The 15,790-nt window shown below is 43.3% G+C and overlaps 1 protein-coding gene across 2 annotated transcripts in view; it reads right to left on the bottom strand.

The window, feature by feature from the left end:
* Positions 1–15,790, bottom strand: part of LOC136826564 (upstream stimulatory factor 1-like) — a 74,460-nt gene that overhangs the window by 58,009 nt on the left and 661 nt on the right. The window contains exon 2 of one of the 2 annotated variants that reach the window (XM_067083748.1): positions 14,095–14,322. The exons of the other annotated variant lie outside the window; for it this stretch is intronic. Within the exon in view, the coding sequence (XP_066939849.1) occupies positions 14,095–14,177 (83 nt within the window). The 5' untranslated portion in view covers positions 14,178–14,322. The remainder of the gene's footprint in view (positions 1–14,094; positions 14,323–15,790) is intronic. 2 annotated transcript variants of the gene reach the window in all.

Below are 15,790 nucleotides of genomic sequence, written 5' to 3'. Positions count from 1 at the left end.
AGACGTCCTGGTCCTCTTCTGTGGCGGGAAAGCGTCAAACACTCAGAAGAAGACTAAAATACGCCTTGAGAAAGAGGACGTGAAGCGTCCTCTTCTCTGAAGCTTCTCTTAAGCGGGCGAGAGTCCTTCCGAGAGTTCCACCCCTTGCGCAAGGAGGACACCTCGGAGGATGAGAAGCAGTCCTTCAGGATACGTGCACGCGATCGATCCTTGGCAGCCTGGGAAGCCTCAACAGGTCCTGCCGAAGGGACGCCAGATCGGTGGGAAGCCCCGTAACCCTCTTTGCGGCTTTCGACTTGCCCTCTCCTGAGTCCTGGGAGTCCGACAGAGGTCCAGGCCTAGAAGCGTTATGGGGCCGATCTGACGCCCCTCCACTACACTAGGGGATCACTACACTTAACTGCACTTTGAAGAGAAATCACTTTCGATTCCAGAGCACTGATGGAGTTCATAATCTCTGTCAGGGCCATACCTCCACAGACACAACCTCAGCGCCCAAGGCAATACCACAGGGTTAGGTGATACGACGTCTACAATAGGGTTATCAGGAGAGGAATTAATACCCTGACTCTTACTAGCACTCCTGGAGGAAGACCTCCTGATCCTATCACGCTCCAACTTTGCGTACATAGGCATCATACACCTTCCAGCTTGCATCCGGCAAAGTCTCACACTCCTTGCAGCGATCATTTATCAAGCAAACCTGCCCCTACACCTCATGCATACAGTGTGAGGATCTACCAAGTCTTTCGGTAGCCTCACCTTACACTCATTCACACAACATACTCTGAAGCTAGCAGAACTAGATCCAGACATCATCCAAAGAGCAATCAAAAGCAAATCCAAAAACAGTCCACAAAAGCGTATGCCAATCCACAATCCAAAGTCAAAAACCAAAAGTCAAATAGAATACTTAAGTGGAAAATAACGAAGCGTTTAAAATCCAAAGACAGAGGTACTGAAAACAGATGTTGACAGTACCGGCGACAGAGAAAATCTGAATAGAAAATGGGAATGGTTCCTGATACCCGCCTCCCAGCGGCGGGAATGGGTACTAACCACCTGGCCCACTGCGTGTGCCGCGAGTTTTTGAAATTCTGTCAGACTTCGGAGAATACAGCTATATATATATCTGACAGGTAAGTCTCATGAACAAAACTTTTTTTATTATAAAAATGTCATTTTTATATAAGTAACTTACCCAGTAATTACATAGCTGATTCCCACATTGAATGGAGGTGGGAATGTTGGACATATCTACCCCAAAACATTATTAATAGTAATGAGTTTGAGAAAAGAAATTTGCTAACATTGAATAATTGCTGTTGAACCTTTCCTGATAAGAGCTGCTACAGTAAGATACTGCCTCTGGTTGGCGCTTATCTTATCCAGTAGAGGCGAGGCGGTAAAGCCTTGAGGGCCTACTACTACAGTGGGTGCTTTGTAGCGATGGACTAAATTCCAATGACTAGCAAAGTACAAAAAGATGCCCCAGCCCAGGGCGCAGTACCACAAGAAATAACCAGAGTAAATAGTCACCATAACCACCAAAAATCAAATTAAAAACACCAATACCCAACTATAAAACCAAAAGGATGGAGGGTACTCCAAGTGCATAGTACTCCCAGGCTCCCCAAAACTCAACACCCTAGGCAAGGCGAAGAGACTGAAGAAAGGACATTGCTTTCTACGTTTCCTTCCCCAACAGCACTCCAGCCGCGTAAAACGGACCCGAGGTGCTGCATTGATCGTAAGTCACCTCGATATCCCTTAAATAATGCGATGCAAACACCGACTTGCACTTCCAAAACATCGCTTGTACAATTGAAGTAAGGGATAGATTGCGCTTAAACTCCAAAGACTTAGCAACTGCTCTTATCTCATGGGTTTTATCTTTGAAGATGAGAGTGAGTCTTCGTTCACCATGTAATGTGCTTCAGAAACCAGATTCCTCAGAAAATGCCAGGCCATTCTTAGACAGGGGTCTAGAGGGATATTTCACAGAATACCAAAGGTTTCTTGAAGTACCACAAATGTCCTTCGTTCTGTGAAGATAAAACTTAATTAAAAGTCTTTCTCTGATCAAATTTATTTTCCATGCTGGCGAAGTGATTGGGCCCGGAAGTGTGAAAGTCAGAAGCAGGAGTAGGTGGTATAGGAGTATGTACTGATACAGGGGAAACAGGAACAATAGGAGGAGATACAGCAGGAATATCTACAGCATTATATTTACGAGTCATCTGACTAGCTAATTTCTTGCTGGCTTTAGCAGCTGTCTTCCTCTTGCGATCTCTCCCTAATTCATTCAAATGAGAAGTCGTCAAGGTCTTCCATTTACATTTGTCCCAATCCCTGCATTTGTCGCATGTCGAATTAATGGTAGAAACTTGCCCTCTGCAATTTCTCCACAGGGTATGAGTCATAAGTTATTTTTGTTAACCGGGTATTGCATAGAAGAACTAGTCAATATCAGCAACAAAGCCAAATCAGGAAAAATAATGCCGAAAGGCTACTATACAAAGAATACTTCACCGGATGGGAAGAAGCAACTGTCAAAACCAAGCTGCTTAGTCAACACGGTGTGTGGACGATACAAGAGGCAGAAACAAATTGATCTATTGGCTAAGTTGTTCCTCATTCTTACCCAGAAAGTGGGTGGGGTCTTGTCATCTACACAAAACAAAGGAATCGCTACAGCGAATTTCAAAATTTAAGCTGCCATTCCAGCAGAAACTCAGCTAAGTAATTACTTAGTAGTTACTTATATAAAAATTACAATTATAGCTGACATACTATCATAGAAGATAAGAAATAAGCAATCCCTGGGTATATTTATGAGCAAATATATAAAAAGATGACCTGGAGCTGCAATCTCAAGGCATATGATCAATGTCTCTCCCTGGCCAAGCTAAACAGTTGCCATAAGTCATTTATGGCCCAATGAAGTGTTATGGACATTTTTTCCACTAAATTCATTCAAACAGTATGGCACAAAATATGATTACTCATATGAGGATTCCCGTCCATCACCCGAAATCTGCTATAGACTCATATGAGGATTCCCATCCATTAAGGGTTACTGTTTTTGTATCTGATGTCAGGCTACCATAGCCAATATCAAAACAAGTACACAGATCAGTCATTCAGACATAAATTTTTTAAAATACAAAACCCCTACTGACACCAGAGAGAAAGTAAAAGTAATTCCATTCTTTTCTTAAATCTTTACCATGGAACAAAACTGTAAAGAAGCCCAGGCCTATAAAGAAATGCAAAGGTGAAGGGTAAACCAGGACAGCCCCACTGTAGAGTTAATAGAACATATAATTAATGATTTCATGGTGGGCTTTTGTCGAGACAGTGGATTTGCTACTTTTCCTTTTATTATTAACTGGCACCTCAGCTTATCGGATTCTGTTACTTACAAAGCACTGTCAAGTCCAAAAATAAAAAAGTTTAAGTTTTTGGTTTTGCTAGTACACGTAATTATTCTATCTCATGTGTTAAAAGAACTAAATTGTACAATAAAGTTCTAATAATCTAATTGTAGTACATTGTTAAATTTACACTCAAGAAGCAATTTCTTAAAAGTGAGTGTTAATCTTTGTTCATCTGGCAATCAGAAATTCTGAGATGTTTAGTTAAATAAATTCAGTTAAATAAGTGTAAGTGCATGCATACCTGGATTCAGAAAAAGCCATTACCAGTGTCAAACAGAAACTGAGCCCATCAAGAGCATTAGCCTAACATAACTGCCTTTCAACTTGTTTAATCCTTATTGGGGTAACATATGGCTCTCCATACATTTCTTATTTGAGTGAGGCTCTAAACTCTCACTCAGGCTCAGTGACCTACACCCCTCTGGCATCTCTATGACAAACCAAGTAGGCAGGCACAGGAGTCACTGCTCCCTTTGCTCATATAAGTGACCAGAATCGTGATACATTTAGGTTGGTTTCACCTTCCAATTGACTGAAAGAGACAACTTCACACTTAGAACAAGTTTCCTACATAAAAAGTGGTCATTTGTATTTCTGCAAGAACAAAATGTTTTTAAAGTAATATGACATTTTTATGATAAAATAACGTTTCACTTATACTTACCCGGTAGTTACATATAGCTGTCGTCTTTGACGTCACGGCAGTATTCAAATTTCGCTAGCACTAGCGTTCTGAAAGGTGATCCCTCTAACCCCGCCCTCTATCGGGGTATCGGGAACCGTTCAAGAACACGCCATAAGTTTTTGCCCAACTGCCCAGGTGAGGGAGGAGGGGGAGGTTATGATTATGTAACTACCGGGTAAGTATAAGTGAAACGTTATTTTATCATAAAAATGTCATTTTCACTTATACAACTTACCCGGTAGTTACATATAGCTGATTGGCACCTTGAGGAGGTGGGACACTGGCAACTAATAAAATTCTTGGAATTATCTACTTGCAACAAGTTAGACATAGGTTCCTTACCTTTAAAGGTAGCTGACTCAGTGGTTACTGCCTCTGTAGTCTGCTGGCCTTTATATTGTGCCGAGAGGATATAAGGGATCCGTGTGTCGGACACAATAAAAAACAGTACCTGCCGTAGAGAACATGGCTGCGTACGGACAAGTCTGATGCCCTTGATCAGGGCGCAGTACGACGAACAACAAAACGAGGGATCACCTAACATTACCATAAAACCAATACCAAAGATTAAAAACTGGAAGATACTACCACACCATGTATCTCCAGACAACCTTAAAAAACAACAACCCCAACACCAAGGTGAAAATGTTAGTTAAGGAGCGGACTCCTTTTCACCCTCCCCCAACACCGTGTCAGTCGCAATAAAGGGCCCCAGCGTACTGCACTTTTCGAAAACAGTTTGCACGTCCACTAAGTAATGCGATGCAAATACTGACTTGCATCTCCAAAATGTAGACTTAACCAAGTCTTTAACAGATAAGTTTCTGCTAAAGGCTACGGAAGTCGAAACTGCTCTTATCTCGTGCACCTTTACCTTAAGAATACTCATCTCCGAGTCAGCACAATGCTCATGAGCTTCTTTTATCAGGCTTCTCAAAAAGAAGGAAAGGGCATTCTTAAGAGAGAGGCCTCGAAGGATCTCTAACCGAGCACCAGAGGTGGTCACTGGGACCTCTGAGCTTCTTCGTTCTCTGAACATAGAACTTGAGAGCTCTCACAGGGCAGAGGTACCTCTCGGGTTCTTCGGGACCGACCAATTGGGAAAGGTCCTTAATTTCAAACTCTCTTGGCCAAGGTCTTGACGGGTCTTCGTTCTTGGCTAAGAAACCAAGAGTAGACATACATACTGCCTTCCCCTTAGCAAAGCCTACTCTTTTATCTATCGCATGTAGCTCACTTACTCTCCTGGCCGTAGCCAGAGCTACCAAAAAGAGAGTCTTCTTCGTGAGATCCTTCAAGGAGATGTTCGCCATCGGTTCAAAGGACTGAGACCGTAACCATCTCAGCACTACGTCAAGATTCCACGCCACTGGTCTCTTCTGGTCCCTCTTTGACGTATTAAATGATCTAATCAGATCTGAAAGGTCTTGACTCAAAGACACTTCAAGACCCCTATGTCGAAAGACCGGCTAACATGGCTCTATACCCTTTAATAGTAGGCACAGCAAGCTTTTTCTCTGTGGAGGAACAAGAGAAAATCGGCCATCTGGGCTATAGACGTCGAAGAAGAAGACACGCCTTCTCTTCGACACCAGGACCTAAACTGTGTCCACTTCGCCTGGTAAACATTGTCAGAGGATTCTCTTCTTGGCTTCGCGATAGCTTCCAAGCCTCTCTTGAAAAGCCTCTCTTTCTGATGAGTCTCCTGACAGTCTGCAGGCGACAAGATGAAGAGCGGACAAGTTTTGGTGGAACCTCTGAAAGTGCGGCTGTCTGAGTAAATCTGGTCTCTCTGGCAGAAGTCTCGGAAAGTCTGACAGGAGGTTTAGAAGGTCCGGGAACCACTCCCTGGACAGCCAGAATGGAGCCACCAGAGTCATCCTTACGTTCCGATGGCTTGAGAACTTCGAGATGACTTGCCACAGGATCTTGAACGGGGGAAAAGCATAAAGATCCAGGTCTGACCAGTTCATGAACATTGCATCCACGAAAACCGCTTTGCTGTCTAGAACCGGAGAGCAGTAAAGGGGCAGCCGAGTCGTTTTGTCGGTTGCAAAGAGATCTATGAGCGGACGTCCCCATACCTTCCATAGCTCCTCGCAAACTAGGGGATGTAAAGTCCACTCGTTGGACAGGACCTGGTTCTTTCTGCTGAGAAGGTCCGCCGCTACATTTCTCTCCCCTTGAATGAATCTCGTTACTAGTCTGGTCCCGATCTCCTCCGCCCAAACTAGTAGCTCCCTCGAGGTCTCGTAGAGGGACCACAAGTGAGTGCCCCCCTGTTTCCGAATGTATGCCAGAGCGGTCGTGTTGTCCGCCTGGACCAAGACACATTTGCCTTCCACTTCTTGTTGAAAGGCCAACAGAGCTAAGTGAACCGCTTTTAGTTCCTTTCGATTTATATGCCAGTTTCTCTCTTCTCTTTGCCACTGGCCCGAAACTTCTTTTGTCCCCATAGTCGCTCCCCAGCCCTTGTCCGAGGCGTCGGAAAACAAAGTTAGGTCTGGGTTCGGAAGCTGAAGAGGAAGTCCTTGTGTCAGCCTTCCTTCTGACCTCCACCAACGGAGGCACTCCTTTATCTCTTCCGAAATGGCGAAGGTGAAGGAGTCCAGGAACTGTTTCCTGGGCCATTTCTCTTGCAGGTAAAACTGCAGTGGCCTCAGGTTCAAGCGCCCCAGTCTTACAAACTTCTCCACTGAAGCTAAGGTTCCCACGAGGCTCATCCACTCGTTCGCGGAACAAATCTTCCTCTGCAGAAAGTCGTCGATCTTCTGCAGGCATGAGGCTATCCGTTGACTGGACAGAAAAGCCTGAAAAGTCTGAGAGTCCAGACTCACTCCCAAATAGACAATCTGCTGACTGGGAGTAAGGCAAGACTTCTTCTCGTTGACAATGAGGCCTAGAGACTTTGCCAATTGAAGAGTCTTTGATAGGTCCTCCATACAGCTCTCCCTCGACGCCACTTTGAACAGCCAATCGTCGAGGTACATAGAAACTCGAATTCCTTCCAGGTGAAGGTGTCTGGCTACTGATAACAGGACCCTTGTGAAAACTTGCAGGGCTGTCGACAGACCGAAGCAGAGGGCACGGAACTGATACACCTGTCCCTCGAAGACGAACCTCAGGAACTTCCTTGAATCTGGGTGTATTGGGACGTGAAAGTAAGCGTCTTGGAGGTCTAGAGAAACCATCCAATCCCCCTGATGTAAAGACGCCAAGACCGACTGCGTTGTCTCCATGGAGAATTTTGTCTTCTGAACGAAGACATTCAACGCACTCACGTCCAGTACGGGTCTCCATCCCCCTGATGCTTTCGTAACCAGGAACAGACGATTGTAGAAACCTGGAGATAGAGGGGCATGAAGCAGTTCTATCGCTTCCTTCTCCAGCATGGCTCGGACTTCTGAGCGAAGGGCGTCTAGTTTCATGGAGTTGTGCGAGCACGCCTGTAAAGAAACTGGAGCCTCCACTAAAGGAGGTTTGGAAAGGAAGGGGATGGCATATCCTTCCTTTAAAACTTGGATCGTCCAAGGGTCTGCCGAGATCCGTTGCCACTCTTGCCAGAACCTCTGCAGTCTGGCTCCTACTGCTGAATGGAGGACAAAAGGATCATTTCTTCTCGGGGGCCGCCAAGGTTCTAGGCGTGGCTTTGCCTTTTCCTCTGGCCCTGCCAAAAACACGTCTAGAGGATCTCCCTTTAGACTGTCCAAACGAGATAGCAGGAGACAAAACACCGTGCAAAAAAGCAGTAGAAAGCACAGGTCTTTTCGCTTTCTTGGCAGACTGCGACAAAAGATCCTGGGTTGACTTCTGAGCTAACGCCTGGGAAATTGCAGAAACCAACTCTTGTGGAAAAAGATGTGCCTTGTCCAAAGGAGAAAACAGGAGAGCCGACTTCTGGTTTGAAGAAATACCTTTTGCTAAAAAGGAGCACCAAAGTTGCCTCTTTTTGAGAACTCCTGCCGTAAATAAAGAGGCAAGTTCTACTGCACCGTCGCAGATGCCCCTATCAATGCAGTCTACTACTCCTACCACATCATCCAAGAGCTCAGAAGGAAGATTAAAATCCTTAATCTTCCTGGCTAAGGCCGCAATCGCCCAGTCCAGGAAGCTCACTATTTCAAGAGTCCGAAACACGCTCTTGAAAACTTGATCCAGTTCGGAGGACGTAAAGAAAACCTTCGCAGAATTAAGTGCGGTCCTCCTACTGGCATCCACGAGACTGGAGAAGTCCCCCTGTGCAACACCCAGGGAAAACATTTCCCCAGTCTCGTACCAACCCCGGTTACGGAAGGAACGACGAGAAGGAGGAAGACAGAAGACGTTCTTCCCAATTTCCCTCTTCTCGGCCAGCCAAGCATCCATCTTCTTAAGGCCTTTCTTCGCCGAGACGGACAGGACAAGTTTCGTAAAGTCCGAAGAAGAAACAGAAGCCTTGTCCCTCTTGTACTGGGACCCAGGAGACGGAGGAGCCGCAGGCGAGAACGAATCAGGGAAGTTCTCAATAAAGAACTTCAAGAGCTTCTTGTAAGAAGAGAGTTGCGGAGACTTCTCCTCCTTACACTGCTCCTCTAAGCCCGAGAGGAGTTCGTCAGATACTGGGGACAAGTCCAGCTGGACTACGTCTTCATCCAAGTCCCCTTGAACTGAAACTTGAGTTACACGAGCGGGGGCTGGGAGGCTCGTGACATATTCTTGCTGTGTCACCGAAAGAGTTTGAGCCTGTTGAGGAGCCATCGGAGGCGCCAAAGGAGGCGCAGATGGTACAGCAACCAAAGGTGGCGCCAAAGGAGGAGCAGTCGGTACCACGACGACAGGTAGCGCCAATGGAGGCGCAAGCGGCGGCGCTACCGAGCGGCTGAAAGAGTAGTCGAGCGGCGCCGCTGGCATCACAGGAGGCGCCAAAGGAGGCGCAATCGGCACAGCAGCCAAAGGTGGCGCCAACGGGGCGCAAATGGCGCTACCGGGCGACTGAAAGAGGAGTCGAGATGGGCGCCGCTGGCATCGTAGGAGGAGCCAAAGAAGAGACTTGACTTTTACACAAAAGTTGTAAAATCGAGTCCAAACGGGCATTGATTCCGTCAATCACTAGCTGTTGAGGTCCATCGAATCCTGGAGCAGGCGCTACAGGAACAGGAGTCACAGGAGTCGCTGGCGCCAAAGGAGCAGACCTCTCAGCTGCAACTGTCTTATAAGGAGGCTCAGCCGAAAACGAATGAGACGAGTCCGACGAAGAAAGCCTCTCCAGTTCTGCCCAAAAGCTACAGGAAGGGGTAGGATCCTCCAGAAGCGCCTTCTTCTTAGGAATCTTCGATGGTGAAAGTAGACGAGACCTCTACAAAGGTCTAGAAGCGTCGCGAAAACGCCATCCTCTAGGAGGAGAGGAACTCCAACTGGAGCCACTCAAAACTATCCGCTCCTCACCTTTTCGGTGGTGAGGGCCAGCAGCCTGGGAAGCGGCAACAGGACTGCTTGAGGGGGCAACTGCTCGGGAGCAGGTCCCACTCACCTCCTTTCGGCATGCCTTCTCCCTGGAACCTGGGAGCCTGACAGGGGCCTAGACCTGGGAGCGTGAATGGGCAGAGAAGCTACCTCCTCCACAACGCTTACACAAGGAACAACACTTGCATTATCACTGCGGTCTACTAACCGCTGCAAATTGTCTCCCATTTTCTGCATGGAAGACATAAAAGCATTAAGGACTGACATGGTATCAGGATTGGGAGAAACGGTGTCCGGGGCAGGTAAAACTACAGGAACTACAGGGGAGCAGGGTTAATAGGGTTTACGAAACCTCTTGACTACCTCCTGACCTCGAAGACCTAGAAGAGGCCTTCCTAATCCTATCTTTCTCTAGCTTCTTCATGTACTTCCCCCAAAGCACTCCAGTCAGACAAAGTTAGTAGTTCACACTCGTTACAAGTCAAGTCAGCAGAACATTTTTGCCCCTGCATGAAAAGCAAGAAGTGTGCAGATCTAAACTAAGCTTAACAAGCCTGGTTTTGCAGCCTTTGCTGCAAAACCGGATACCACTAGAACCTGAATCAGACATAATAGTCTAACTAAGAATAACGCTCAAGCAATAACTAGCGCCAGCAAAAAACAACAAACCGAGTACTTCACCAAAAAAGGGAACTACAAGTTCGAATTGTTGAGAAATACCACCAGCAGCAGAACCGTATTACGGTTCGCACGGCAAAACTAATGACGTGTTCTTGGAACGGTTCCCGATACCCGATAGAGGGCGGGGGTAGAGCGATCACCTTTAAATAACGCTTAGCGCTAGTCGCGAAATTTGAATACTGCCGTGGCGTCAAAGACGACAGCTATATGTAACTACCGGGTAGTTGTATAAGTGAAATTGTATTTTTTTAGTACACATCACAGCCTTTTATCATATTTCCAACCTCCACCACCCAGCTTTGTCCCTGTGGCCAAAGGAAAATGGGCTTGGTGATGGGCAGCAAGTTAGCGAAGAGTATTCTGCAATTCACCCGCTTAACCACCTGTTAATTATTGTACCTTGTTAGGCTACTATGTTTCAACAACTGATTCTGGCTAGCACTGAGGAATACTCATACATAAAAGGCTCTGGTTTTAAAGCATATCTATTCCTATGGAAATATAAACCATCACCTTTTGAGGAGACTACCTCCTTAACCGGGAGGTTGTTTATCCCAACAGGCAAGTAAGCTGGAACCCACCCGAAAATGTTATGTTCCTAGTCAAGACCATGAGCAAGCATGGGGATGATGACCCTGATAACTTACTTAACAGTCTGTAAAAGAGATGACAGTGTGATAGGGCCCAGCCTGAGCAAGCAGTGTCTGGAGTGTCGTTTAAAATAACAAAAATTCTCGGAAAACTAAGAAGCTCAGTCTGTTTAGATACCATCCATAAAACACATGAAGCACCATATGATTCTCATATTTGGCTAAGAATTACAGTGGCCCTATTACGGTACTACCCTTCAGACTAAGCCTATGGCTTTCTTCTGCATCATTTTACAAGTAGCCCATAATTACCTACAGCATTTCTGCATTAGCTTTTGTCACTGGAATACCTTAGAAAATTTTCCTTTTTGATGTATTTGTTGCAAGTGTACTGCCTAATTACCAAGATATTTGTATGTTGCAGAAATTATATCTAAAGTTTGCTTACAAACGGAACCATATTTTTTAAGGATTACTTTTCAAGATTTAGTTCAGTCTAACGTGCTGACCTCTCACCTATCTTCTTAGTAATGGCAACAATAACATTTGCTAAGGATCAATGTTTTGTCATGTATTATTTCCATCACTTAACCTATCACTCCTCTACTTTACGCTAGTCAGCTATGAAGTGTCTAATCAGTAATCACACATTTTTTTAATCTTTCACTTTGTTGGATCTGATAGTTTCAGGGTGTCTTTAAGCACAAATCTATTAAGTTCTTGTGCTACATATTAATGTTTTTTCATCCATTAATTACTTTATTGTTGTGAAAGGAATAAAAACCGATATCCGAAATTATATGAAAAAATGTAAGTTTTTCCTCACTGTCCCCACATTAAAAAAACTTGACCATAGTGTATGTAGCCTATGTAGGTCACTGAGTCAAGTTTCTGTTCAAATGTGTGGCCTGGTCTTGGCTAAAACTTCTCAATATGTAGAAAACCTAACAACATATTTATAAAGTATATGGGATGATTTACAAACTCTGCTCTTACATTTGACAAACCTGACCATATTGTATTTATATAGGCCAATGGGTTTATGTTTTTGTTTGAACAGAATATTTATGCAGGTAGCATCCAGCAAGCAGATCAAAAACATGGCCTAGGCATGGGCTATCTCAACAGGATAAATCCTCACCAAGGATAATGTTCCTGGGTTTAACAGTCCCAGCAAAATTCTGCTGCTACTGATAATTCATAACAATGAAATGAGTCTTCCCCAAAATTTCTGATGTTTCAAAAATTTCTGTTTCAAATTATTTAAACAGTAATTTTTGTTAATAGCTAATGCTTTAACAGAACTATGGCAAATACTGACAGAGGTCATGTTGCATAATTTCTTGTTGAAAGGAGGATATATTCTTGGGTACAAAAATCCTAGCATACATATTTTATGCTACTCTAGGTCAGATCAGGTTTGGAGGCCCAGGGAGGTGAAGCCTTTGATTGGATTAGGGAAGGTTAGGTTAGGCTGTATCTCTGCATTAACCCACAAGGTGCGGTGCGTCGCTAAAATCGACGCTATATATGCTGCGTGAGGACGACGTCGATATTATCGACGCTTTATTTTTAAATATCGCTGTAAAATTAGCTGCTCCCTTTAGCTCTGTTTGAGTGACATCAACAGTCTCACCAACCATTCAGCTTACTCTTGAGCATAAAAGATGCCAGATTTCTCTTAATCATAGGTATAAAAATAGCAAAATTGTAAACCTTCCTTCAGTGGCAGGGGGGTGGCCAGGAAGGCTTTTGCAACTTGAATTTGAGCAATGGTCAAAGATTTTTATAGTTCTTTGTTTATTTTGCATTTTCTTTGAGATAATGGCTTCTTTTGACAATGATGTTGATTCATTATCATCATGCAGTGATTTCGATATCAATAATTACGACAGTGACGATACTGACAATGACAGTGGAAGTAACAGTGATAACGATGTGCATATTGATGTGGGAAGCTTATGGGGTCGCGTATATGCAACTGAAAACCCTTGTTCAGGTACAAGATTTAGTTTTTTGCAGAGACATATAAGACCAATAAACATTCCTAGTAAAAATGCACATACAATAGAGTATGTGCTGTTATTTATGAATAATGCCATTGTCAACAAATCAGTCACTGAAACCAACAGATATGCAAAGCAAGTTCTTTCTGAGAAGGAAGAGTGGATGGCATCACATCCGCATTCACGATATTCTCGATGGAAACCTGTCACTCGAAACAAAATGAAAAAGTTTTTGGGTTTGTCCTTGTTGATGGGTCTTATTCCTTTGAAAAATGTAAAGCATTTTTGGAGCACTTCTAGAGAAACTAGAATTCCCTTTTTTTCTGAGACTATGGCAAGGGATGAATACTTGCTCATTAGTAAATTTTTTCATGTTAGTGATAATGCTCTTGTCTATCCTAGAGGTCATCCTCAGTTCAATGCTTGGGCTCGTATAAGGCCATTTCTGGATTCATGTAACAGTTTGTTCAAGCACCATTATCACCCAGAGCAAACCGTATCTTTAGATGAGTATGGTAGGTATGCGCAACAGGTGTGCGTACATTCAATATGTGCCAAACAAGAGGCATTCCAGGTACGGTATAAAAAAAATCTGAATTGTGTGAAGCCAGTAATGACTTACATTCAGGGAGGGATTTTTATGCCAGTGGATCCGAGAAAGGTCTTGCACATACTGTGGTAATGAGTATTACGGAGAAGAGTAATCTACTGAATGAAGGTTACCATCTTGTAACAGATAATTCTTATACAAAAGTGCCTCTTGCTAATAATTTATTGCTTCATAATACCTCCCTTACCGGAACCATAAGGATAACATCAAAGTTTTTGCCATCTATATTGAAAAATGAAAAACTGAAGGTAGGTGACACTGTGTATGTGAGGAAGGGTCAACTCCTTACCTGTGGCTTAAAAAGAAAAACCTTCTCGTAAGCCAGTATATATACTAACAACATTTTCACATGCCGAAAATGTAACACTAAACAAAAAGTATACTGATGTTGGGAAACCTAAAGTTTTAAATGATTATAACATAGGAACGGGTGGGGTGGACTTGAGTGACAAGAAACTGTATCATTTTGCTGCTCAAGACTTACAAGGAGGTACTGGAAAAAAATATTTATGAGTATCTTTGATATTTTAGTGCTAAATGCATATATTCTTTATCAAATAAACACTGATAAACCAGTCGAGAGATACGAACTTATTCCTATGACAGTAGGAGTCCTTTGGCAAGACGAGCAAATTCATGCCTATCCAGTGATCCCAGCATCATCTTTGTCACCTTCCAGTAGTCGTCTGTCAAATTTGTCAAATTCATCACCTGGTCCCTCATCACCTGGATGCGGAACACAGCACTGGTTGGCAAGACTGGATGGGACAAAACTAAGATTGTGTGCTACATGTCCAAAAAGATCAAAACACTGGTGCCCGGGATGTAATGTAGGAGTTCACGAGAAGTGTTGGCCCGAGTTGGACCACTATTTTCGGGTGAAAGGGCGCCCAAAAAGAAACAATGATAATGAATAAATAATAAAGAACTTTTGTACCTGATATGTAGTAGAAAAAAATATTTGAGTTCACTTGAGTTTTATAACATTTTTATTCAGTGAGTAATATTGGTGTTTAGGCTAGCTTGCATATGATAGTTAAATACACATGCATATAAACCCATCTAGCCAATTACTAACTATTGTAATTTTTTGTATTTTTTCGGGTATTTCTTCAGTACCGGTATATAAGGAGTAATTTTGGCGTGAAAAAAATTGGAATTGTATATATAAGAAAATACTGCATTGAGCCTTCCAAGAATAAAAAAATTGTTTCTGAAATTTTTTTTTTTCCAAAAAACAATTTTAAATACAAATTTTTAAACGTATCTTATATTTTTTTATTGATTATTTATCTGTGATAAAACGCAATTTCAACCATGTATAATACTTGGGGATAAGTTGAAAAATAAGCAAGAAAATATTGGTTCTATGACATTAGTTGCAAATGCACAATATTGCCGTCGTCCTTAACTGGCATCCCCCCAAGCACCTCATGGGTTAAAGCCTACTCTGTTCTCCCTACTCAAAAATTCCAGCTCTCCACTGAAAACCCAAATATCATTAGAGATCAGAGGGATTTGTCAAAGTTATCTACATCTACGAATTTCCAACACAAAATGAAGATAGAACTATATAGTAGCTCCGTGGCAGCGACTGCCTTCTAACTTAGCTTTTTCTACAGTTTTTTGGATGCTAATTATGAATTTACCTTTAATTTTTGGCGCTCGAGTTTAATTAACCTGTAATTAGACCCTGAAGTCCATCCAGCAAGGGGTTTCCATACGCGATCTTCACAAGACAGAGCACGGGTACGTCTGTTTTGAACAGTTCATATCCCATCCGGCAAGTGCAATAACTTGTTAACCCAACCCCACCCGGGGCCAGTACTAAACACGGCGAGGGACATTCCATTTGGCCAACAACAAAAAGATGCATCGCCAGTATCAGAACCCCTAAAAGTGTAGAAAAAAACAGGTGAAAAGGTAAAAACAAGCACGGAGCTAATATAAAGAATTACCAAAATGAATATAAAATTTGTCGAGGCCAAAATCCCATAAACAACTAAAAGTACTAAATTTGTATCCTTGGAAACTTGTAAAATTCTGTTGTCTTTTCTTGGCTTGGTAGGACTTGAAAGCCAGAATAGCTTAAAAAACAGAATAGAATATATATAATTTAGGCCAAAGGCCAAGCCCTGGGACCCATGCGGTCATTCAGTGCTGAAACAGAAATTGACAGTATCAAGGTTTGAAAGGCTTAACAGGAGGATAGCCTCACAGTTGCACTAGGCTAGGCTATGAATTAATTGTTAAGAGAGGGTGAAAAGTAAGATGGAAGAGAGATACGAGTGGAGATACAGTATAGAAGGAATAAAAGGGGTTGCTGCTAGGGGCCA

The sequence above is a fragment of the Macrobrachium rosenbergii genome, chromosome 41 (genome assembly GCF_040412425.1).
Source record: "Macrobrachium rosenbergii isolate ZJJX-2024 chromosome 41, ASM4041242v1, whole genome shotgun sequence".
NCBI classification, from domain to species: Eukaryota; Metazoa; Arthropoda; class Malacostraca; order Decapoda; family Palaemonidae; genus Macrobrachium; species Macrobrachium rosenbergii.
Note: the sequence above shows the minus strand (reverse complement) of the source record. Positions and strands in the feature narration are given on the sequence as shown.